General features: G+C 45.3%; 1 protein-coding gene across 8 annotated transcripts in view; it reads right to left on the bottom strand.

The window, feature by feature from the left end:
* Positions 1-26614, bottom strand: part of caska (calcium/calmodulin-dependent serine protein kinase a) — a 211098-nt gene that overhangs the window by 28168 nt on the left and 156316 nt on the right. For 4 of the 8 annotated variants that reach the window (XM_085766078.1, XM_085766077.1, XM_085766086.1 and 1 more), the window contains exons 12-15: positions 14991-15068; positions 9137-9187; positions 6202-6282; positions 1850-2038 (exon numbers count right to left, since the gene is read on the bottom strand). In XM_085766078.1, coding sequence (XP_085622204.1) covers positions 1850-2038; positions 6202-6282; positions 9137-9187; positions 14991-15068 — 399 coding nt within the window. The remainder of the gene's footprint in view (positions 1-1849; positions 2039-6201; positions 6283-9136; positions 9188-14990; positions 15069-26614) is intronic. The other 4 variants (XM_085766085.1, XM_085766082.1, XM_085766084.1 and 1 more) reach the window with 1 other exon arrangement.

The raw sequence follows: 26614 nt of genomic DNA on the forward strand, positions 1-26614 counted from the left end.
CATTCACATAAGAATCGCAATTGTCATTTAATACGATTCAGAATCGATATAAAATGTCCCAAAATCGATTTTAAAAAATAAAAAAAATGAAACAAATCTGCTGCTGTCGGCCTCCATTTCCTAAAGCCTGCCACACACATAAAGATAATCGGGCTGATTTTGCCCCGATTTTCCCCCTTCCGACCACGGACAGACACCGCCCGATTATCTTAAGGTCTTAAGATTATCTTATAAGATTCTCTTGTAGTGTGTGGTGTGTTAAGAGTCAAAATTCCCCCGACAATCGGCTCGGAAAACGTTCGGCGCCGATAATCGTAAGTATTAAACATGTTCAATATTTACGATTATCGGGGCCGACTTCGGTGGCCGTTTCAATCAAAAGTCATCTTGTGTGTGGAGAGCCGGTGTTGTGTGGAGAAGTGCCTGCTCACCGAGCTCTGCTTGCTGAGCTCTGCATGCTGCTCGCGGCAACAAGCCACTTCTCCACACAACACCGGCAACCTCACAGAGAGCCACGGTGCAGCCCTGGTGTTACATGAGGTTCACACAGACATTCACGCATACACGGGAGATTTCCTGATAGCCGATAGCAAAGACGGTAGCGATCATAGCCAGCAGCCATGTTTAAACGATCATGTGACCGCCGCTCACAGCCCGTCATGTGACAGCGCACGGCTCCCTATTGGACAGCTGCTTGACTGCTCGGCGTCCGGAGCCACAGACACACAGACACACACAGATGGGATCGTTGTAAAGGCTGACGTGTCCCGCTTTCATTAAAAAAAAATGTACGTCGCTCTCATTGTCCATTCCGGAAATAGACCCGAAAGAGTAGCTACAACGACACCCCTGGTATCGCTGCTGATGCCGGATTGTTTTCTGACCAGAGGGTCAAGATTCTGAAAAATCTTAATGTGTGTGGTGTGTTGTGTTTGGAATATCGCAGCACACCACACACAATACGATCAAAACTGTTCAATCACAGATTTTTTATCTTCATGTGTGGGGTCTCTCACAGATAAAAAATCGGTTGAAATTTATAAAATCTTTATGTGTGTGGCAGGCTTTAGAATTTAAAAGGCAGCATGTTTAACTGCACTATTTTGTTTTAATAAAGAGGCACTTTTAATTGTGTTACTTAAGCAATATGTGATATTGCTTTTATGCAACAGTTTCAACAATTCCATCAAAGCATGAATAAATGTTTAAAACTCAATAAATGTGAAAAACATTTGGAGTAGACTGGAGTAGATCATGAGGATCCTTTAACACCGACAGACTGAAGCAGAAATCATTAGGAATCAAATCGTTTTGAATCGAAAATCGATTTTGAATCGAATCGTAGCCCCAAAAATCAGAATCTAATCTAATCGTGAGATAGTAAAAGATTCCCACTAGGGCTGGGACGATATGCTTTTCTCCCGATTCGATTCTTCTACGATTTTTTTGGATGGCGATTTGATTTAAATTGCGATTCTACGATATTGCCGATTCTCTCGATTTTTAGTCTTTAGCATTTTTAACATTTATCTGCACACAAATACTGTAGGAGCCTATAAATTAACATACTCCATTATAAAGTGAACTTAAACCCTTTTCAAAACCTGGACTCTCTGTATGTAAAAAAGGCTAACAAATGCACATTGCACAATATTGCAAAAAATCGATTTTCAAAAAAAAAAAATCGATTTAAAAATCGTCAAAAAAGATATCGCGATATTTATGTGAATCGATTTTTTCTCCCACCCCTAATTCCCACCGCTCCTGGATAGTTGTATATTATTTATACAAAACATGAACATGTGTGTGTGTGTGTGTGTGTGTGTGTGTGTGCGTGCAGCTGTCGCACCATGGGCTCGTCCGTGTTCTTCTGGAACTGGACCAGTCGGACCCGGGTGACGTTCTCCAGGTCCATGTCTCCGTTGTTGCTCTCCGGCGAGTCTCCGTTCAGGTACGGCGAGGTCGGGGGCGGGGTCACCCTCAGAGCCTCGTCGCTGTAGACCTCGTGGGCCACCACGTCGTGGGCCTGCAGCAAGGCCTGAGGACGGGGCAGGACACACGGTCAGGTCAGTGAGGAGACCGTCGTCATGGATACAGAGAGGCAACAGGATCAAAGCTGAGGAACGTTTCTCATCTCACAAGTTTAGTTTTCATCGTTTACATGTTTCTACAGATACAGACACAACAGGTTTATAATGAACTAATCAACATCAGCACTGATCAATCGCTACTTAAAGGGATAGTTCAACATTTTGACAAATTGGCCCATTGCCATAATCCCTATAGTCATAGCAGTAGGTTCATTACCTTTAATTGTCGGTGCAAGTTATTTTTAGAACGGCGGAGCAGAGCCGTGAGCTGCTCAGAGCTACTCTACGGAGGCTCATTATGGGATTTCTTGGTTTCCCTCATCAAACTCATCAAATACACAATCCAACAACTCCACAACGCTCTGGTGGACAAGTTGTGACCTGCACATTCACCACGCTATGAGATAATAACACAACGTTACCAGACAGAGTTGTTGTAGAGGGAAATACAGAGACTGTTGATGAAAAACTGTCCCTGAAGGCAACGCGCATCAGCGGTTTTGCATGAATTTCCCTCTAAAACAACTCTGTCTGGTAACGTTGTGTTATTATCTCATAGCGTGGTGAATGTGCAGGTCACAACTTGTCCACCAGAGCGTTGTGGAGTTGTTGGATTGTGTATTTGATGAGCCAAAAATGTTGAACTATCCCTTTAAACACTGATTAACACTGATCAAACACTGATCAAACACCGGTAGTAACATGTTTTTAGTAACGCCGTTACTTTATTCAGTAACTAATAATGTAATCCTTTTGGTGAGGTTTTACAACGACACACAGTTCCCATCATCAAGCTTCAATCAACCTTTATTTTAATAAAACCTTTATTTAATACAAAGACTGCAAATTAGCTGAAGCTAGACGTCTTATATGCATCACATTTTCCCATTTTTCGTGGCAACGTTGTACTGTATGTATCGTCCCTGTTAAATAAACAGTAGTTACTAGTTCAATCATCTAAAACCTCTAAAACTCTGAGCTGCAGCTGAACGAGCCTCAGAGAGAAAAACACGATTCATTCATAAGTTTTTACTCCGTCACAGTGAGAGAGGTTTCTCCTGCTCCACAGGTAGGTGTGTGTGTCTGTGTGTGTGTGTGTGTCTGTGTGTGTGTGTGTGTGGAGACAACCACAGAGGCAATTTAACAAACTGGAGGAAGACGACAATCAACCCTTAACAAAAAGGGGAAAAGGGGAACACACACACACAGACACACACAGACACACACACACGCCTCTGACTCTCGTGTCAAACTCCATCAACACAAACAGAAACTTCATGTTCTGAGACACAGAGGAAGTTCACAGTGTGTGTGTGTGTGTGTCCTAATGAGAACAGGGTGAAGGGGTTAACTAATCCGTCCATGCTGTGTGTGTGTGTGTGTGTGTGTCTGTGTGTGTGTGTGTGTGTGTGTGAGAGAGAGAGAGAGAGAGAGGAGAAGATCAACAGGACAAGTGAAGCTGCAGCTCGGCATCATGGGAAATTCTGTTCTTTTTGTCTAAGACAAACTGATGTTTGACCAGATTTTGAAGTGACGACGTCATCAAACTATCAACTCACATGAAGCTCTCTTACTCAACTCAACTCAACTCAACTCAAAGCTTTATTAGCATGACCGTTAAAATACAGTGTTGCCAAAGCAAACTCTCTCTCAAACTACTCTCTCTCCATCTTTCTTTCTTTCTCTCTCTGTCTCGCTTTCTTTCTTTCTTTCTGTCTCGCTTTCTCTGTCTTTCTTTTTTCTTTCTGTTTTTCTTTCTTTCTTTCTTTCTTTCTTTCTCTGTCTTTCTCTGTCTGTCGTTCTTTCTCTCTCTGTCTCGCTTTCTTTCTTTCTTTCTGTCTCGCTTTCTCTGTCTTTCTTTTTTCTTTCTGTTTTTCTTTCTTTCTTTCTTTCTCTGTCTTTCTCTGTCTGTCGTTCTTTCTTTCTCTGTCTCGCTTTCTCTGTCTTACTTACTTTCTTTCTGTCTTACTTACTTTCTCTGTCTCTCTTTCTTTCTCTGTCTTACTTTCTTTCTTTCTCTGTCTCGCTTTCTTTCTTTCTTTCTTTCTCTGTCTTTCTTTTTTCTTTCTGTCTGTCGTTCTTTCTTTCTCTGTCTTGCTTTCTCTGTCTTTCTTTCTGTCTTTCTTTCTTTCTTTCTTTCTTTCTCTGTCTTACTTACTTTCTCTCTCTGTTTTTCTTTCTTTCTCTGTCTTTCTTTCTTTCTTTCTTTCTTTCTTTCTCTGTTTTTCTTTCTTTCTTTTACTTACTTTCTTTCTCTGTCTTACTTACTTTGTCTGTCTCTCTTTCTTTCTCTCTCTGTGAAGTAACGTTATTATTAATGATGGTTTTATGGGCAATAAGGAAGTGTAATTAATTAAAGAAAAGTCTCTGTCTTTCATTCTTTCTTTCTTTCTTTCTTTCTTTCTCTGTCTCTCTCTCGCTGTCTTTCTTTTTTTTGTTTTTAAGTTGTTGTTTTTTTTGTTTTTTTTTACAAAACTTACGTGCAATAAGGAAGTGTATTCATTTTATGTGAATGAATGAGTGGTTAAAACTCTCCCTCCCTCTCTTTCTCTCGGGCCTCTGACCCGACACAACACATCACATCACACACACCTTCCTCCTCCTCCCCCCTCCTCATCCCTCCCTCCTTCACATCCGTCTTGATTACTCCTCTTTTCCTTCATCTTTTCATCCTGATAAACTTTTCCCTCCTTCTGTTTTGTGTCCTGTGTCCCCCTCCCTCCCTGTTTGGGTCTGTCTGTCTGATACTGAGCAGCTCATTGATCAGAGGTGGAAATCAGATGCATTAATGTGATAGGATTAACAGAGGAGGAGGAGGAGGAGAGGAGGAGGGGGGGACTTTCTCTTCCTCCTGATTAACCCTTTGCTAACATCGTCGTCCACGGTAACAAAGTCACTGATGATTGAAATGATTAAAAATAAATCTCTTCATCTTTGTCTGTTTGTCTCTGATGTTGCATTCAGGGACTCACGTTAAACTGCAGGAAATAAAAACGACTACTAAAAAACATAAATAAAATTGTTCTTCTTCTTATTATTATTGAGACAAATATTAATTTAACACAACTAATAATCGACTGTAGAAACAAAACACATTTACTGAACTTTTTTTTTAAAAACTGTTTTTTACAGAGAAAGTTCATGAACTTCAACAAGAAAACACAACATAAGTTAAGTTTAGAAATTAAATTATTATTTTTAAATTAAGTTATATAGTATTATATTCATTCCTTCATTCATTCATATCATTTATTTAAAAAGTAGCTTGTTTTTAGACACTTTTTACTTATTTCAAGCAGATTTTCACTTAAAATAAGTAGAAAAAACTGATAGTGGAGCAAGTTTTTCTTTCTTATTACAAGCATAAAGAACGTGCTTTCACTGGCAGATTTTTATACTTATTTCAATTGAAAATCTGTTTGAAACAAGTGAAAATGATCTAAAAGCAAGTTCATTTTTAGGTGATGAGTCTCATTTAAAGTGGAAAGAGATTAGTTTTGACTGGAAATGAGACATTTTGACAAGAAATAAGACAAATATTCTTGGAAAGATTTTGAGTTTTTGCAGTGTTGAAACATAAGTGTAGTTAAAAGCAGGAGCAGTTAGAGGTAAAATAAGATGTAGTTATGGTTTTAAATTGTCCTATTGATAAAAGTTTCAGATGATTTTGCAGAGCGTTCCAGGTTGTATGGTAAAAACACAAATTACATCAAACTAAATGAGATTAACTGTGTTGTGAACTGCGTTGAACTTCCACAACTCGATGAAAACAAACTGCAAACATGTTCAGTCTATAGATAGAAGCAATAAATAAAAATGAAATCCTGATCACTGATCAATAAACTGTTAAACTAATCATTTTTTATCATCAACATGAGATAAAATCACAATAAAGATTAAACACACAGATACAGATACAGAGTTCCACTGTTTTACGTCTCGTCTGCAGTGTTTGTGAAGGAAGGGGCCTCCTGCACCCGGCTGAGAAATACGACAGAGACGAGGAGGACGCAGAGTGTGTGTGTGTTTCTGTGTGTTTGTGTGTGTTTGTGTGTGTTTTTGTGTGTGTGTCTGTGTGAGTGTGTGTGTGTGTGTGTGTGTGTGGACTCACCATGAAGTGCGGCTGGGTCAGTATCCGTCTGAGTTCTTTAGCTTCGTGGTTTTCTGGGTAACAGGAAATCTCTTCCAGCACCTGAAGACGAGTTGGAGATGAAGTCGGGTTAGAGATCACACACACACACACGTACGCGCACACACACACACACACACGCTCAGATACAAACACACACACACACACGCTCAGATACAAACACACACACACACATACACACACACACACACCTCAGCACCCACTTGTACCTGCTGCACCTCGGACAGCGTAATGAGAGCGACCTCGCCCCCTCAAACCTCTCAAACCTCCCCTGACTCCGCCCCTTTACATCTCCTCAGCCAATCAGAGGCCGAGACTGGACGTCAATCAAAGTCTGCTCTTCCTCCTCCTCTTTCTCCTCCTCTTTCTCCTCCTCCTTCCTCCTCTTTTTCCTCCTCCTCCTCCTCCTTCTGACACGGTTTCATGTCAGTTCCAGTTATGTTGCGCCTGACTGGTGAATGCAGCATTGTAGAGGTGTGTGTGTGTGTGTGTGTGTGTGTGTGTGTGTGTGTGTGTGTGTGTGTGTGTGTGTGTGAGTGTGTTATAGGGATGTCACAATTACTTGCTTTCATAATTAATCGCGGTATTAAACGCCACAATTAAGATTCCTAAATACCGTCACTTTCCAAAAAAAATTATGTCTGAACCGTCTTGACAAATGTGCACCAAAGTAAAGGTAAATAAATGCACAGATACTGGTCCAGTTACCTAATGTAACATTGAATCGGTAGGAATTTAAAAGTTTGCATGTCATTTGTAATTAAACAAACAAACAAAAAAAAGATTAAAGCAGAAGTAAGTGATATATTTGTGTTAATATAAGTCTTAAATAGTTCTATCTTCCAACAGCAATCACTTACATAGAGTGTTTGGTCTGAAACACGGGTCTGTCAGTCCCTCTGCTCTGCTCTGAGCCGAAGAGAAAACATTTATCGTATCCTACAGTTTTTATCCAATGAGGAGAGAGAACGGCATGCAGGGCTGTGTGTGCAGCCAAGGAACGCCTTGAATGTGGCGACGTAGGGACGAGGACTGTTATGGTGCGTTCAAGGAAACTCGTATTTTTCCGACCGTGAAGTGGTACCAGTTCGATCTGGTACGAGTTCACGGGTCGGAAGTTACGAGTGGCCGTTATAGTGACTTTCACCGGTAAAACAGGTCGGAAAAACACGAGTGGGTTGCCTGGAACGCTACAAAGTCGTAAGTTGTGACTTGAAGCTGTAATTTACGGTTTCAAAAGCCGGCCTGGAACGCAGCATTAGCGAAAAAGACCGGACCACTTACTTCTGCTTTAAAATAAACTTAAACACTTGGTAAAGATGACAGTTAATTCCCCCTGGGGAATATAATTGGTCCTTTATTAAGGCGCGACTCTACAGGCAAAAACACAGATCTTTCATGCACTGATCAATTTTGAGATTTTTGGCTATTTTTCTTCCGTAACATGTATTCTCTTTCAAAAAGGTCAAACAAAATGGTAGAAAATCCGCATTTAGGTTTTTATTTTACTTCAATTTGTCTCTTTCGTCAGTAGATTTCTCCTAAATTCACCAAAAGTTAGTCTGACCCATGTCATGTCAGGTATCATTGTAAAGCTCTCTCTCTCCTGAACAATTATGGAGGCTCTAAAATTGTCTTTTCCTTTGTATCCGCAACCAATCGTAAAAGTATGAGTTACATTATAATCTATGGAATTTTACAGTACAAGTCTTTAAAGGCCATATTTAAACATAAAATTTGACAAAACTTGTCATACAAAAAATATTTCTCTTAAAGGGATAGTTCAACATTTTGGCAAATTGGCCCATTGCCATAATCGCTATAGTCATAGCAGTAGGTTCGTTACCTTTAATTGTCGGTGCAAGCTGTTTTTAGAACGGAGGAGCGGAGCGGCAGGCTGCTCAGGGCTATGCTATGGAGGCTAAGGGAATTTCTTGGTTTTCCTCATCAAACTCATCAAATACACAACCCAACAACTCCAAAAGGCTGTCGTGGACAAGTTGTGAGCTGCACAATCACCACGCTATGAGATAATAACACAACGTTACCACACAGAGTTGTTTTAGAGGTAAATTCATGCAAAACCGCTGATGCGCGTTGCGTTCAGGGACACTTTTTCAGCAAGCAGACTCTGTATTTACCCTGTATTTACCTCAAAAACGGCTCTGTTTCGTAACGTTCCATTATTATCTCATAGCGTGGTGAATGTGCAGGTCACAACTTGTCCACGAAAGAGTTGTTGGGTTGTGTATTTGATGAGTTTGATGAGGGAAACCAAGAAATTCCTTTAGCCTCCGTAGCATAGCTCTGAGCAGCCTGCCGCTCCGCTCCTCCGTTCTAAAAACAGCTTGCACCGACAATTAAAGGTAACGAACCTACTGCTATGATTATAGCGATTATGGCAATGGGCCAATTTGCCAAAATGTTGAACTATCCCTTTAATGTAAGTGATAAACTTGGGAAGTTTCATGGTGATATCTGTTACTTAAAATTTTATACCCTATTCACCTGTAGTGTCTCCCTTTAATAGATACTTAAAAATATCTTGTGTAAATAATTAGCTTCGTAATTATTTAGACTATATTTGATTTTACACATTCATAGTGTTGGGAAATTAACTAATGCATAATAATCGTGATAATCTGAACACCGCGATTATTTCTCTGACAATAATCGTAACAAGAAAATCTATAATCGTGACATCACTAAGTGTGTTATTAACGCCGCTGACTCCTGCTGCAGATGTTGCCGTAGTAGTAGTGTAACCTAGCAACAACAGCAGTGATGGCCGTGTGCAGAGGCTCCTCGCCCCCTTTTGACCCTCGGCCTCGGCTCGTTCGTTAGTGCGTTGATGCAGCAGACAGATGTTGTGTGATGATTGATGATGAGCTCTTACATATTCCAGATGTTTCAAAGCGCCACTCGCTGCTTCGTCCGGGGAGGAACTCTTTAAGACACAGGGAGGAGAAGAAGTTACACCGTCGGTCACAGGGGAACGTGTACGAGGTCACAGAGGAGGAAGAGGAAGAGGAGGAGGAGGAGGAGGAGGAGGAGGAGGAGGAGGAGGAAGGAGGAGGAGGAGGAGGAGGAGAGACGGACGGACGCAGCAGCCAATCAGAGTGAGATGTGAGATTAGTATCAAGAGCTGAAGAACGAGAGAGAGCGTTGGATTCCTGACGGAGGTTAGACTGAGGTCAACGGACAGGTGAGTAGGTCGACGAAGGAGAGGAAGGAGGAGGAAGAGGAAGAGGAGGAGGAGGAAGGAGAAGAAGAAGGAAGAAGGAAGGAGGAGGAGGAAGAAGGAAGGAGAAGATGGAAGAAGGAGGAGGAAGGAGATGGAGAAAAAAGGAAGAAGGATGGAGGAAGAGGAGGAAGAAGAGGAGGAGGAAGGAGAAGAATAAGAAGGAAGGAGGAGTAAGAAGAAGGAAGAAAAAGAAGAAGGAAGAAGAAGGAAAGAGGAGGAGTAAGATGGAAGAGGAAGAAAGAAGAAGGAGGGAGGAGGAGGAAGAAGGAACAGGAAGAAGGAGGAAGAGGAGGAAGATGGAAGAGGAAGAAGAAGGAAGGAGGGAGGAGGAGGAAGATGGAAGAGGAAGAAGAAGGAAGGAGGGAGGAGGAGGAAGAAGGAAGAAGGAAGGAGGGGGAGGAAGATGGAAGAGGAATAAGGAGGAAAGAGGAAGAAGAGGAGGAAGAAGGAAGAGGAAGAAGGAAGAAGAGGAGGAAGATGGAAGAAGGAAAGAGGAGGAAGATGGAAGGAGGAGGAGGAGAAAGGAGAAGGAAGGAGGAGGAGAAAGGAGAAGGAAGGAGGAAGAAGAAAGAAGAAAAAGAAGAAGGAAGAAGAAGGAAAGAGGAGGAAGATGAAGGAAGAAGGAGAAAAAGAAGGAAGAAGGGAGATGGAAGGAGGAGGAGGAAGATGGAAGAGGAAGAAGAAGGAAGGAAGAAGAAGGAAGAAGGAAGGAGAAGGAAGAAAGACGGAAGATGGAAGGAGGAGGAGACGAAGAAGAAGAAGGCTGATTAGTTGACAGTGTTTCAGTGTCGGACGCAGCAGCTCGTCCCTGAAGGCACCACGACCACCGAGTTCATCTGAGGTGAAGCAGGCGATCAGTAAAAACATCTCAGGTCGGTGTCAGCCAATCAGAAGAGAGGAGGAGGCTCTGAGCCTCTCTTCTGATTGGCCGACTGTTTAACACATTCATATTTTCTTCCTTCTCTGACTTTTATTTTGAAGGGATGATTTCTTAGACAATATACTGTATATGTGTAGTTTTAAGACCCAAAAAACATCTCAGAGTAGTTTTCCATCTCCTGTCAGCCAATCAGAAGAGAGGAGGGGGCTCTGGGTCTCTCTTCTGATTGGCTGACTTGTGTTGATCCAACAAAACAAACAAACAAAAAAAAGAGCAGATTTCAGAATAAAACACTCAGAGAAACCAAATCCTGCAAAATTGTTGGATGTTGTGGTCCAGGTGGTGGTGAGGGGGCGGGGCTTAGTTGTCACAGGAAGTCACTTTGTTCCTCCTGCTCCCATTATGTCATCTGAACCTCCCCCTCCTTTCCTTTCCTTTCCTTTCCTTTCCTTTCTTTTCTTTTCCTCCTCCTCTCCTGAGTTTTTCTCCCTGAGCAGCTCTTCAGTTCAAACTCTTTCCGCCTGTGAACGCAGCCCGACTCCGCAGCACATTAATCCTGCAGCGGAGGGATTCGGGAACAAAGCAGCACAGAGTTCACAGCAGCAGCAGCTCTCTCTCTCTCTCTCTCTCTGTCTCTCCGGTTGGTACAGATCACCTGAGGACCTGGGGCCTCATTTATCAACCGTGCGTAGAAAAGGTTCTAAATTCTGTCGTAGGAATGAAATTTAGAATGTGTGTAAGTACAAAAAAATCTGTATTTATCAAACGTGCGGACACCGGTCGTACGCACACTCGTAAGTAATCAGTGATGATAAATCCCACCTGTTCCTAACTACCATGGTTAGGGTCATTTGCATTCAGAAACGCCTCCAATTGACCATATATGGTAGCAACAATCCCTTTAATAATGTGTGAATGGATTTTTTCCCCCCACACCAAAATCATGGCAAAGAGGCCGGAGAGGAGGAGTTTCTCTGATACCGAGATTGAGGTACTTGTAGAAGAAGTTGAATCAAACCAAAAAATACTGTTTGGAACACTAAATGCTGCAGGTGTGACCAACAAAATAAAAAATGCTGCATAGGAGAAAGTAACAACTGCTGTTAATTCTGTTGGGTCAGAGGAAAGATCACTGAGAAATAAAAAAGCTGTCTTTTATATGAATGTAGATTTGTGTCTTTATTCTTCAATCAAAAAATATATTTTCAATTAAAAAAACCTTCACTTCAAACAAAAAAAACTTTTTCAATCAAAGAAAAAAAGTGTTTTTTTTTATTGAAAATATATTTTTTTGATTGAAGCAACCTTTTTTTTTTTTGATTGAATAATAAAGACACAAATCTACCTGTATACGTTTATAGCTTGTCACACCAATCATTCAAAATGTCTGCTAAATTACTAATTGAGAATCTTTTTAAATTAGGAAACAGGGAACATGTGTGAAGTTTGAGATGCTGAACACTGTGACTCCTCCACTGGTTCTATTTGTAGTTTCACTGTTCTACCACTAGATTTTGTGTGTACGCTAAACATGGTCAGAGTTGTGCTTAAATTTACGCACGTTCCTAAGCACAAGTACAAGTTGATAAATTCCATACTTTGGATACAGATCTGTGCGTACGCACAGTTGATAAATGAGGGCCCAGGGGAGCAGCTTCAGCACCCGGGACAAAACTAACTCCTCCACTCTCACAGAGGGAAAAATGATCCAAACAACAAAACATTTTAAAGAAACTTCCTGTTTGTTCCTTCGTCCTTCGGTGTTTGAGAACAGAACCAGACTGAGGAGCTGCTGAGTTCAGTCCATAAACCTCCTGATCCGCCTCCGCTGGTCTCACACTGGGAGCATGAGAACCGGACTCTCCCAGGGAACCTGAACGCCTCACACACATGCACACACACAGAGCTGTTAAAGGACAATTCTGGGCAAATTCAACTCTGGGCTGTATGTTCCTAACATTTTAGGTCTAAAAAAAGGAATCTGAAGGTTTTCAGTTTAATCGCTCCTGTTTTGCGGTAGTTGTGTCTGTCCCCGCATCGCCACGGCAGCAATGAATGGGAGCGGATTGAAGTTTGAGTTTGAGTTTAGTTAGCAGTTCAATGGTGCAAGGAGGGAACGAAGCCGGTTGGCTTGTACATAGGTTCCACCCCTATAAGTTCTGCTGTTTAGGCTGTTTCCATCCCTCAAAGCCACAGACAGCGTCAGATGGCGACTCAAACATGCACCCAGAAGTTTATTTACTTCAAGCAAGCCGACATGTTTGTAAAACTAGATCTAATTCAAAGTCTCGTGCGAGACCCAGTTGCTGTGCTGGTGTGTTCAGGTGCAGTGGGAAGCTCCCGTTTGTGTTATAAACACAGGAATATCAACTCTTGACTTGCTTGAAGTAAATAAACTTCTTGGTGCATGTTTGAGTCGCCATCTGACGCTGTCTGTGGAAAAAAATGTACACTTGAAGCAAGTCAAGAGTTGATATTCCTGAGTTTATGACACAAACGGGAGCTTTCCCCACTGCACCTGAACACACCGCGCACAGCAACTGGGTCTCGCGCGAGACTCCGGGAGACTTTGAATTAGATCTAGTTTTACAAACATGTCGGCTTGCTTGAAGTAAATGAACTACTTGGTGCATGTTTGAGTCGCCATCTGACGCTGTCTGCGGCTTTGAGGGATGGAAACAGCCTAAGCAGCAGAACTTCAATCCGCTCCCATTCATCGCTGCCGTGGCGATGCGGGGACAGACACAACTACCGCAAAACAGGAGCAATTAAACTGAAAACCTTCAGATTCCTTCTTTTAGACCTAAAATGTTAGGAACATACAGCCACGAGTTGAATTTGCCCGGAATTGTCCTTTAATGAGCTGTTCTCTCTGACACGAACCACGGCCACATAGCAACAGCTCGGCTCCTCTAAATGACTTTCTCTGTCTGAGCCGAGGCCGAGGTTACACAAACTCTGCCCCCCTCCCTCCCCTACTGCCCCCTACTGCCCCCCTCCCTCTCTGTTCAGACTGTTTAATTGCTCCCTCAGCAGAACATGCAACGTAAACATGGCAGCGCTTTGTGCATTCGCCTGCAACCACGCGCACACACACACACACACACACACACACACACACACACACACACACACAAACACACTCACTGTGCACACCTCCGATCACACACACATGTTCTTTCACACTCCTTGTTAAGCTCTTCTTCCCGACCCATAATGCAACTCTGTGTATAAAAGCAAATCCAAACATACAGTTCACAAACACACTGCTGGTGTGTGTGTGTGTGTGTGTGTGTGTGTGTGTTACAGCTGCTCTGACAAAGACCTGAGTCACAGAAACAAACCTCCAGAGGTCAACAAACTGCTTTTCCACTGGTGCTAGTTTGGTGCTAGAGTCGGAGCTGACGGTAAAATTCAGTGAATAAGTCGCATTTTCCCCCCTTTTTTCATCTAAAAAGCTGGATGCGTCGCATTAAAGGGATAGTTCAACCTTTTGGTAAATTGGCCCATTGCCATAATCCCTATAGTCATATCAGTAGGTTTGTTACCTTTAATTGTTGATGCAAGCTATTTTTAGAACGGTGGAGCAGAGCCGTGAGCTGCTCAGAGCTACGCTACGGAGGCTCATTATGGGATTTCTTGGTTTCCCTCATCAAACTCATCAAATACACAATCCAACAACTCCACAACGCTCTGGTGGACAAGTTGTGACCTACACATTCACCACGCTATGAGATAATAACACAACGTTACCAGACAGAGTTGTTTTAGAGGGAAATTCATGCAAAACCGCTGATGCGCGTTGTCTTCAGGGACAGTTTTTCATCAACAGTCTCTGCATTTCCCTCTAAAACAACTCTGTCTGGTAACGTTGTGTTATTATCTCATAGCGTGGTGAATGTGCAGCTCACAACTTGTCCACCAGAGCGTTGTGGAGTTGTTGGATTGTGTATTTGATGAGTTTGATGAGGGAAACCAAGAAATCCCATAATGAGCCTCCGTAGCGTAGCTCTGTTGGAGCAGCTCACGGCTCTGCTCCGCCGTTCTAAAAATATCTTGCACCGACAATTAAAGGTAATAAACCTACTGCTTAAACTATCTCTATAGTTTTAGGCAGTGGGCTAATTTGACAAAATGTTGAACTATCCTCCTCATCATCATCATCATCTCTCAGAACAGACGACTGCTTCTAAACTCAGATCCTCAGAACAGAACGAAACCTCACTTGAACTTTTTTTGAACGTTTTGATTCGTCTTCACAGCTCTGACGCCACGTGACGCTGTGACATCACTGTGGTTCCTCGGGTTCGGAGCCTTTTGACACTGAGTTAAGCTTCGTTAAGACCAGAGCAGGTGAGCAGCAGCAGCAGCAGGAGGAAGAGGAGGAGGAGGAGGAGTTAGAGCCGAGGTCACAGCGTTATAAAGACAGAGAGAGAGTGAGTGAAGCCAGAAACCAGAGAATCATCTTCACCGACCACGTGAGGACGAACAGGAAGCAGACGAGCGGTCGCGTTAATACAGGACAGGTGTGTGTGTTATAGATGCAATGTGGAGGTTAGTGTGTGTGAGTGAGTGTGTGAGAGAAAGAGAAAGAAAGAGTGTGTGTGTGTGTGTGTGTGTTGTCACCTCTTTGGCTCTCTGCACAGCATCACTGGGGGGGTTTCTGATCTGTGGCGACGACTTGGTGTTGATCTTATCGTAGAGCTGCAACAACACAAATCAAATCCACACGATCAATAACATGATCAATAACACCATCAATGCATCACATTAAACTGTTTTCACATTGTTCCTTCCCAACTTTTCTGCCTTCTCAATGAAAACTGTTCAACCAAAGAGTCAAAAAGTCTTGATAATAATAATAATTTAATAATACTTTCGTCATTTCACAAAAAAAAAGCTCTGAAATGTTAAATGTTTATATAAAAGCTGCTGTTACAGATCAAAGTTTTTCATTTCAAAACCAGCTATGTGATGAAAATTAACACAAAGATTTATGTTAATTATACAGAACATAGCCTACACAAACACCTCAAAGTACAAATAAAGTTGTTTTTTAATTAGATTTCCAATCAACTAATAAAAATATTTTATCCAGAGTATCCAAGAGTCTTTTTCCTTTTTTAAAAACCTGTGACACAAAAAACAACAAACTAAATAAAGATCATTTTAATAATGTGTTGTTGTTGTGTTTTCTCTGGTCTAATAATTGTTTTTATCTAATTTCATCCCCGTCACCATGGTGATCTTATATATTTGATCTTACGACAGAGACCAGACACAGACGACAGCAGAAGTTTTCTTTAGCTTCATCTGATGAGATGAGAATCACCTGTTGCCGTGTCAACGGTTTGTTTTCATACTCAGAGGATCAGTGAAGCAGCAGCAGCTGAAAACTCTTGAGTGAAAAGAGATTTATTATTTAAAGCTCCACTTCTTCTCCTTCTTCTGTGTTTTTATTTGTGTTGCTCCACGAGAAATCTCTCTGGAGCCAATCAGAAGCGAGGAGGCCCTGAGCCTCTACTTGTGACATCACAAAGTCACATTAAATCCTTCTGGCTATCCACCTTTTTCCCGTACGTAATCTATGGCTAGGGATGTATACCGTGGACCGGTACTTTTTGGTACCGGTCCATAATTGCGTCGGTACCAGAGTACCGTTAAGATTCTGGACTAACGGTACTCTTATCGGTACTTTTTGAACGTCTCCCTAAGCGTCACGTAATAATGACACTGCCGCCACAGCAGCTTGTCACCCCCCAATTTCCACCGGGTCTGTCAGCGCAACAGAACCGCTACACGGCGGTCACCGCAGCTGATCCCTGCCGCTCTAATCAGCACTTGGACCGGGCGAGCCGCGGCGAGTCTCAGCAGCGTCTCTCCGCGCCGCCGCGCCGCAGCGCCGACACACGGCCTGACGGTGCGTGTGGAGCGAACGAGTCCGGCCCGGTCCGTTCGCCTGTGTCGGGTCGTCATGTGTTTGAAGCCTCGCACCGAGACCCAGCAAAGTACTTTAAGTCATGTCGGAGGCGGAGGGAGTGTCCAGTAGCGACAGCAGCAGGTCAGTGAGGAGACAGAGGAGGCTCCAGCAGCTTCATGTTGCTGCTGAGGAGCAGAGTGTCAGAGTGACCTGGTGTCACTCCGCTAAGAAAGGAGGAGAAAACTCCGACTGTGGAAACACTGAGCTGCTTGTGTCGTTTATTCTGCGGTAACACGTCTCATAAATTGACTGGTCTACGGCGTGAAGAACATGGACCGGCTGCTGTGGATGCAGCGTGTGTGTGTGTGTGTGTGTGTGTGTCAGCGCTGTACACAGACACACACGCACACACGGGGCGCAGCGTCGTAGCAATGAAGTGAAAACAACCTGCAGATCACCTGAGCTGACGTGAGCTGTGAGTCAGAGCAATACAACTTTAAGAGTAAAAAAGCTAAATATTCATCAAGATCCATAGAAGGAGATCCTATTTTATCATCACTTGCTCAGGGTTTAAAGGAGGTGTTCCTCTCTGCTGTCAATTTTGTATGCTGGTTGCTGCCCCCCTAATAAAAAACAAAACAAAAAAAAAAGGTTGAATCTTTTAACATCATTATTTTTTACACTAAATTACATGTTGTAGTATCGATAAGTATCAGTACCGATAAGGAGTATCGGTATGGGTATCGGTATCGATAAAATCCTAACGATATACATCCCTATCTATGGCCAAAATCGGAAGACAGTTTTGCATTTCCGGTGGAATTGTACGTTTATGTTTCCATGGTTTTCAGGCGTTGTCATAGTTGCGGTAAACGCATGGATCTATTAACGCTGGCTTTTAACACGCATGTCAATTTGTGTGATATCCATTGTTAAAAGCTGGTGTGATGATCCATGCGTTTTACAGATTTTTATTGAAAAAAAAAAAAAAAATCCATGCATTTACCGCGACTACCGAAACCATGGAAACGTAAACATAAAATTCTACCAGAAGAGCAAAACCGGCAAAAACAGGCTACGTTTTTGACGTTCAGAAAAAGGTGGATAAAACTGTGTAGCTTTAACACTCCTGCTGTCCTCCTGGGTCAAGGAAGGAAGGAAGGAAGGAAGGAAGGAAGGAAGGAAGGAAGGAAGGAAGGAAGGACGAAGGGAAAGAAGGAAGGAAGGAAGGAAGGAAGGAAGGAAGGACGAAGGGAAAGAAGGAAGGAAGGAAGGAAGGAAGGAAGGATGAAGGGAAAGAAGGAAGGAAGGAAGGAAGGATGAAGGGAAAGAAGGAAGGAAGGAAGGAAGGAAGGAAGGATGAAGGGAAAGAAGGAAGGAAGGAAGGAAGGAAGGAAGGAAGGATGAAGGGAAAGAAGGAAGGAAGGAAGGAAGGAAGGAAGGATGAAGGGAAAGAAGGAAGGAAGGAAGGAAGGAAGGAAGGAAGGAAGGACGGGCGAAGGGAAAGAAGGAAGGAAGGAAGGAAGGACGAAGGGAAAGAAGGAAGGAAGGAAGGAAGGACGGGCGAAGGGAAAGAAGGAAGGAAGGAAGGAAGGAAGGAAGGAAGGAAGGAAGGGAAAGAAGGAAGGAAGGAAGGAAGGAAGGAAGGAAGGAAGGAAGGAAGGAAGGACGAAGGGAAAGAAGGAAGGAAGGAAGGAAAGGGGCAAGATAGGAGGAAAGAGGGAAAGGAAAAAGGAAGGAGAGATAGATGGGGGGAGGGAACAGATTGCGTCAATTGGGTCAAAAAGAAGGAAGAAGTAAGGACAAAGGAAGGAAGGAAGGAAGGAAGGAAGGAAGGAAGGAAGGAAGGAAGGAAGGAAAGAAAGAAGGAAGGGAAAAAGGATTGTGGAAAGAAGGGAGGATGGAGGAAGGGAACAGATTGGGTCACTTTGAAGATGTGAAAACCATCTCAGTGTAGTTTTCCAGCTTCTCTCTGGAGCCAATCAGAAGAGAGGAGACCTCTGAGCCTCTGGTTGTGACATCACAAAGTCACAGGAAGTCCTTCTGGCTCTAAAACTGTGTGTAGTAACTTCATCTTTCTCCTCCTCTCTCTCTCTCTCTCTCTCTCACTCCGTCCGTCACGTTCACACTGTTTCTGTTTCTTCTTCCCTGAACAACAAGGACTTTCTGTTTCTCTCTTCTCTGCTGCGGCCAAACGACGACAGACACAAGAGTCTGTTTGTAAAAAAAACCCAGTTGACTAATAAACTGCTCTGACTGCAGCGGGGTGTGTGTGTTTCTGTGTGTGTGTGTGTGTGTGTGTGTGTGTGTGTGTGTTTGTTTTTAAAGGACAATTCCGGGAAAATTCAAATCGGGGCTGTATGTTCCTAACATTTTAGGTCTAAAAGAAGGAATCTGAAGATTTTCAGTTTAATCGCTCCTGTTTTGCGGTAGTTGTGTCTGTCCCCGCATCGCCACGGCAACGATGAATGGGAGTGGATGTAAGTTCTGCTGCTCAGGCTGTTTACATCCCTCAAAGCCGCAATTTTTTTCCACAGACAGCATCAGGTGGCTCAAACATGCACCGAGAAGTTTATTTACTTGAAGCAAGTCAAGAGTTGATATTCCTGTGTTTATGAGACAAACGGGAGCTTCCGACTGCAGGTGAACACACCGAGCGTCAACTTGGGTCTCGACTCCGCGAGACTTTGAATTAGATCTAGTTTTACAAACATGTCGGCTTGCTTGAAGTAAATAAACTTCTGGGTGCATGTTTGAGTCGCCATCTGACGCTGTCTGTGGCTTTGAGGGCTGGAAACAGCCTAAACACTAGGGCTGGGACGATATGCTTTTCTCCCAATTCGATTCTTCTACGATTTTTTGGATGGCGATTTCGATTTAAATTGCGATTCTACGATATCGTTGATTCTCTCGATTTTTAGTCTTTAGCATTTTTAACATTTATCTGCACACAAATACTATAAAGTGACCTTAAACCCTTTTCAAAACCTGGACTCTCTGTATGTAAAAAAGGCGAACAAAGCACATTGCACAATGTAAAAAAAAATGTTTAAAAAAAAAAAAGTAAAACATGCTTTTTTTCAAAAAAATCGATTTAAAAATCGTCAAAAAAGATATCGCGATATATTTGTGAATCGATTTTTTCTCCCACCCCTACTAAGCAGCAGAACTTCAATCCGCTCCCATTCATCGCTGCCGTGGCGATGCGGGGACAGACACAACTACCGCAAAACAGGAGACATTAAACTGAAAACCTTCAGATTCCTTCTTTTAGACCTAAAATGTTAGGAAAATACAGCCACGAGTTGAATTTGCCCGGAATTGTCCTTTAGGAGACGTTGTGTTCGTGGACAGTCGTCGCCCCGAGACTCAGTGTGAACACAGGAAGCAGCGGCTGCACAATCACATCAAAGCACAAGGCCACAACCCGTCTGATAGCAGAGTTATCATATTCACACACACACACACACACACACACACACACACACACACACACACACACACACACACACACACACACAGTCAGAGCGTGTGTGTGTCACAGACAGACTGATCTTTTGTACCACACAGTTCAATGCAGAGCTGAGACTCCACCACTCCTCAGTAACAGCAGCAGTATTATGGGATGTTGCATTTACTAACATAAATCATTGGTCACTGCAGAACGTCTCCATCACTAACATGTTGACACTCCTGTATTAACAGCTGTTCAACACATCTGGAACGTCACACATCTGTCTACACAGGGACACACAACGCTCCACGACTCTGTACCTGCTCTAAAATATGGATATGAACTACGGCTTAAAGGGATAGTTCAGCATTTTGGTAAATTGGCCCATTGCCATAATCGCTACAGTCATAGCAATAGGTTTGTTACCTTTAATTGTCGGTGTAAGCTATTTTTAGAACGGCGGAGGGGTACATTCAAAACCGCTGATGCGCGTTGCCTTCAGGGACAGTTTTTCATCAAGCAGTCTCTGTATTTCCCTCTAAAACAACTCTGTCTGGTAACGTTGTGTTATTATCTCATAGCGTGGTGAATGTGCAGGTCACAACTTGTCCACCAGAGCGTTGTGGAGTTGTTGGATTGTGTATTTGATGAGTTTGATGATGAGGGAAACCAAGAAATCCCATTAGCCTCCGTAGCGTAGCTCTGAGCAGCTCGCGGCTCTGCTCCGCCGGTCTAAAAACAGCTTGCACCGACAATTAAAGGTAACAAACCTACTTCTAAAACTATAGGGATTATGGCAATGGGCCAATTTGCCAAAAATGTTGAACTATCCCTTTAAGTCACACTGTGTTGGACCTTCAGGGACACCGTAGTTTAGTCCCTGCCCACAAAAACCTGCTGGATTACACAGCGTCTACCTGACTCAGGTTTGTAAACTAAACTAAACTAAACTAAACTAAACTAAACTAAACTAAACCGCCACCTTACCGTGGTGGAGGGGTTTGAGCACCCGAATGATCCTAGGAGCTATGTTGTCCGGGGCTTAATGCCCCTGGTAGGGTCTCCCAAGGCAAACAGGTCCTAGGTGACGGGTCAGACAAAGAGCGGTTCAAAGCCCCTTATGAAGAAGAAAACAGCAAGGAAGTGTACGTCGCCCGGACTGGCGTTACCGGGGCCCCACCCTGGAGCCAGGCCTGGGGTCGGGGCTCGCAGGCGAGCGTCTGGTGGCCGGGTCTTGGCCCACGGGACCCGGCCGGGCGCAGCCCGAACGAGCGACGTGGGCCCGCCCTCCCGTAGAGCCTGAGCTTGTGCGGGAGGCTGAGAGGTATCGACTAGAGATAGTCGGGCTCACCTCCACGCACAGCCTGGGCTCTGGAACCCAACTCCTTGAGAGAGGTTGGACTCTCTTCCACTCTGGAGTTGCCCATGGTGAGAGGCGGCGAGCTGGTGTGGGCTTGCTCATAGCTCCCCAGCTCAGCCGCCATGTGTTGGAGTTCTGCCCACTTAACGAGAGGGTCGCTTCCCTGCGCCTTCGGGTCGGGGATAGGTCTCTCACTGTCGTTTCGGCCTACGGGCCGAACGGCAGTGCAGAGTACCCGGCCTTCCTGGAGGCCCTGGGAGGGGTGCTGGAAAGTGCCCCAACTGGGGACTCCATCGTTCTGTTGGGGGACTTCAACGCTCACGTGGGCAGCGACAGTGTTACCTGGAGAGGTGTGATTGGGAGGAACGGCCTCCCCGATCTGAACCCGAGCGGTGTTTTGTTATTGGACTTCTGTGCTAGCCACAGTCTGTCCATAACGAACACCATGTTCGAGCATAAGGGTGTCCATCAGTGCACGTGGCACCAGGACACCCTAGGCCGGAGGTCAATGATCGACTTTGTAGTCGTGTCATCTGACCTCCGGCCGTATGTCTTGGACACTCGGGTGAAGAGAGGGGCTGAGCTGTCAACTGATCACCACCTGGTGGTGAGTTGGATCCGCTGGCAGGGGAGGAAGCTGGTCAGACCTGGAAGACCCAAGCGTATCGTGAGGGTCTGCTGGGAACGTCTGGCAGATTCCCCTGTCAGGGAGGTCTTCAACTCCCACCTCCGGGAGAGCTTTGACCGGATTCCGAGGGAGGCCGGAGACATTGAGTCCGAATGGACCATGTTCTCCACTTCCATTGTTGACGCGGCTGTCCGGAGCTGCGGCCGTAAGGTCTCCGGCGCCTGTCGCGGCGGCAATCCCCGAACCCGGTGGTGGACACCGGAAGTAAGGGATGCCGTCAAGCTGAAGAAGGAGTCCTACCGAGCCTGGCTAGCTCGGCGGACTCCCGAGGCAGCTGACGGGTACCGGCAGGCCAAGCGGACTGCAGCCCGGGCGGTCGCGGAAGCAAAAACTCGGGTCTGGGAAAAGTTCGGGGAGGCCATGGAGGAGGACTACCGGTCAGCCTCGAGGAAATTCTGGCAAACCATCCGGCGCCTCAGGAGGGGGAAGCAGTGCTCCGCCAACACTGTTTACAGTGGAGGAGGGGAGCTGTTGACCTCGACTGGGGACATCGTCGGGCGGTGGAAGGAATACTTCGAGGATCTCCTCAATCCCACTGACACGCCTTCCGTCGAGGAAGCAGAGGCTGAGGATTCAGAGGTTGATTCATTCATCACCCAAGCTGAAGTCACTGAGGTAGTTCGGAAGCTCCTCAGTGGCAAGGCACCGGGGGTGGATGAGATCCGCCCTGAGTACCTCAAGTCTCTGGATGTTGCGGGGCTGTCGTGGCTGACACGCCTCTGCAGCATCGCGTGGCAGTCGGGGACAGTGCCTCTGGACTGGCAGACCGGGGTGGTGGTCCCTCTCTTCAAAAAGGGGGACCGGAGGGTGTGTTCCAACTACCGGGGAATCACACTCCTCAGCCTCCCGGGGAAAGTCTATTCCAGGGTGCTGGAGAGGAGAATCCGGCCGATAGTCGAACCTCGGATTCAAGAGGAACAATGCGGTTTTCGCCCTGGCCGTGGAACGCTGGACCAGCTCTACACCCTCCGCAGGGTGCTCGAGGGCGCATGGGAGTTTGCCCAACCAGTCCACATGTGTTTTGTGGACTTGGAGAAGGCTTTCGACCGTGTCCCACGTGGCATCCTGTGGGGGGTGCTCCGAGAGTATGGGGTCGGGGGCCCTCTGCTGAGGGCTGTACGGTCCCTGTATGACCGGAGCAGGAGCTTGGTTCGCATTGCCGGCAGTAAGTCAGACCTGTTCCCGGTGCGTGTTGGACTCCGGCAGGGCTGCCCTTTGTCACCGGTTCTGTTCATTATTTTTATGGACAGAATTTCTAGGCGCAGCCAAGTGCCGGAGGGGGTACGGTTCGGGAGCCACTTGATTTCATCTCTGCTTTTTGCAGATGATGTGGTCTTGTTGGCTCCCTCGAGCCAGGACCTTCAGCATGCACTGGGGCGGTTTGCAGCCGAGTGTGAAGCAGCTGGGATGAGAATCAGCACCTCTAAGTCTGAGGCCATGGTTCTCGACCGGAAAAAGGTGGCTTGCACCCTCCAGGTCGGGGGAGAGTTCCTGCCTCAGGTGGAGGAGTTTAAGTATCTTGGGGTCTTGTTCACGAGTGAGGGGAGAACGGAGCGCGAGATCGACAGGCGGATCGGTGCGGCGGCCGCAGTAATGCGGTCATTGTATCGGTCCGTCGTGGTGAAGAAGGAGCTGAGCCGAAAGGCAAAGCTCTCGATTTACCGGTCGATCTACGTTCCCACCCTCACCTATGGTCATGAACTCTGGGTCATGACCGAAAGAATGGGATCCCGGATACAAGCGGCCGAAATGAGTTTCCTCCGCAGGGTGGCGGGGCGCTCCCTTAGAGATAGGGTGAGGAGCTCTGTCACCCGGGAGGAGCTCAGAGTAGAGCCGCTGCTCCTCCACATCGAGAGGAGCCAGCTGAGGTGGCTCGGGCACCTGTATAGGATGCCCCCTGGACGCCTCCCTCGTGAGGTGTTCCGGGCATGTCCCACCGGGAGGAGGCCCAGAGGAAGACCCAGGACACGCTGGAGTGACTACGTCACTCGGCTGGCCTGGGAACGCCTTGGAGTCCCCCCGGAAGAGCTGGAGGAAGTGTCCGGGGAGAGGGAAGTCTGGGGATCCCTGCTCCGACTGGTGCCCCCGCGACCCGGACTCGGATAATGCGGTGGACAATGGATGGATGGATGGATAAACTAAACCAAACCGGTCACAGATAATGATGAGGTAACTCTGCAGAGCTGCACGACAACTTGTTTTCCAGTGTTTACATCCCATAATAACAACATAACAACAAGTTTCTGTCTCATCAACAGATTTTCTTGTTTAGAAAAGTTGTGAATATTCAGTTTCTTCCTCCTGTGATGTCGCTCTGATTAAACACGGCCACAGATTTCCAGCGTCTGCCTCTCGGCTGGATGTGGCCCCCCGGGGCCCGAGACAGCAGGAGGCACAGCGTGGAAATACAGAAAAGTGTGTGTGTGTGTGTGTGTGTGTGTGTTTCCATCTAAATATTGCTTTGTTGAATAGTTTGAACAAAAAAACAACTGTAAAGGTTTATAAAGCTGTTGTTTCCCAGTTTGTGTCTGTCCCCATGTTTTTGACTTCAAAAAAGATTTTCTAATAAAATCTCTGAGTCACAGATACATGCGGATTGTTAATGTTGTTTTACAAGGACACACACACACGTCAGACACACACACGCACACGCACACAGACACACAACAAAACAGTGATTTTCATCAAAGCTGTTGAAAATCATCCGAAGCTGAAAAACACATGTGGTGAGTCTCTGTAAAATGATCCATTTGTGTTGGAGACAAAGACACAAACCGGACTGACGAGGTCCTGCAGACAGAGGGAGGGGGATAAGACTGTGTGTGTGTCTGTGTGTGTGTGTGTAAAAGAGGATGTGTGTTTATGTTAATAAAACAGCTGACGGCGAGCGCAGGAGGAGGCTGTGGTTTGGTGGTCTACATCTACGTACGTCTGCTTCTCTCTCCTCGTTAGGAAAACGACACCATCAGACTGACACACGACAACACAACACAACACAACACACTCCTCAGGAAGTCTTTAAACGACCACTGAGACGCCTCAGGGCTGAAACACACTGACACACACACACACACACACACACACACACACACACACTGCGCTCTTGTCCTTGCGCTCTCAAGGAGAGAGTTGTCACCACTTCTCTTTCAGCTTTTGTTGGAAGTGAAACAAACAAACTTTGCATTTTCTGACCTCTGAGGGCTTTTATTTTGAAAATACCAGACCAGATTCTGCAGCAGCGTCTGAAACTAAACTGTTTAACTTATAATATCTAAACATTTAGACTTTTACAGAAGTCAGACGCAGCTGCAGCGGAGTCGTCTGCAAAAAAAACACAATGTTTTAAAGGGATAGCTCAACTTTTTTGTCAAATTGGCCCATTGCCATAATCCCTATAGTCATAATAGCAGTAGGTTCGTTACCTTTAATTGTCGGTGCAAGCTGTTTTTAGAACGGCGGAGCAGAGCCGTGAGCTGCTCAGAGCTACGCTACGGAGGCTCATCATGGGATTTCTTGGTTTCCCTCATCAAACTCATCAAATACACAATCCAACAACTCCACAACGCTCTGGTGGACAAGTTGTGACCTGCACATTCACCACGCTATGAGATAATAACACAACGTTACCAGACAGAGTTGTTTTAGAGGGAAATACAGAGACTGCTTGATGAAAAACTGTCCCTGAAGGCAACGCACATCAGCGGTTTTGCATGTATTTCCCTCTAAAACAACTCTGTCTGGTAACGTTGTGTTATTATCTCATAGCGTGGTGAATGTGCAGCTCACAACTTGTCCACCAGAGCGTTGTGGAGTTGTTGGATTGTGTATTTGATGAGTTTGATGAGGGAAACCAAGAAATCCCATAATGAGCCTCCGTAGCGTAGCTCTGAGCAGCTCACGGCTCTGCTCTGCCGTTCTAAAAAATAGCTTGCACCGACAATTAAAGGTAACGAACCTACTGCTATGACTATAGGGATTATGGCAATGGGCCAATTTGCCAAAATGTTGAACTATCCTTTAAAGATACAAGCATGTGTGTGTGTGTGTGTGTGTGTGCAGCAAACAGGCACACACATAGTATCAGCTGTTACTCTGACACACAGAGCGATCTCTTAATTTCCTATTAGTGACAAGTAGGCTCAAACATCGTCTCTCCAGCCGCCGCCTCAGGAAACTGGAGCATGAGGGAGAGAAACTCGACTGCTCCTGACTAAAGCCTCATTATACATGTCAAACGGCAGAAAACACACACGAGGGGATGGTGGGGCCGACTTCAAATAAGCTCCGGGCTTCTCTCGACAAAACGCTGTGTTGTGTTGTGTTTTTTTTTTTTTTTTTTTGCAAATGCATCTCAGAGAGAAATAAAACTAGAAAAGAAAAAGTCAGACTCACCCGGGAGAGACGGTAAGAGGAGCAGCCGACGCTCAGAGAGGCAGACGCATGTTGTTATCAAAGGCTCACAGCTCCAGGATCCTCTGTCAGTGTGTGTATGTGTGTGTGTGTGTGTGAGGAGGCTACACTCACACAGACACACACACACACACACACAGAGATAGAGATGGAGGCTGTGCTTGTTGTTGTGAGCGGCACAACGGGCCGACAATAGAGGCCATTGTTCCTCCTCTGCTCTGCTCTCCTCTCCTCTCCTCTCAGAGCCGGGTGTGAAACTGAGGCTGAAAAGGAGACATCTGCAGCCCCCGGCTCCCACTGACACTGCTGCACACACACACACACAGACACACACACAGGCGCACACACAGACAGAATCACACACACAGGCGCGCACATACACACACACACACACACACACACAGACACGCACACTTGG

This window comes from Trachurus japonicus, chromosome 21 (genome assembly GCF_045865225.1).
Source record: "Trachurus japonicus isolate A0001 chromosome 21, Traja_1.0".
Classification (NCBI taxonomy): domain Eukaryota; kingdom Metazoa; phylum Chordata; class Actinopteri; order Carangiformes; family Carangidae; genus Trachurus; species Trachurus japonicus.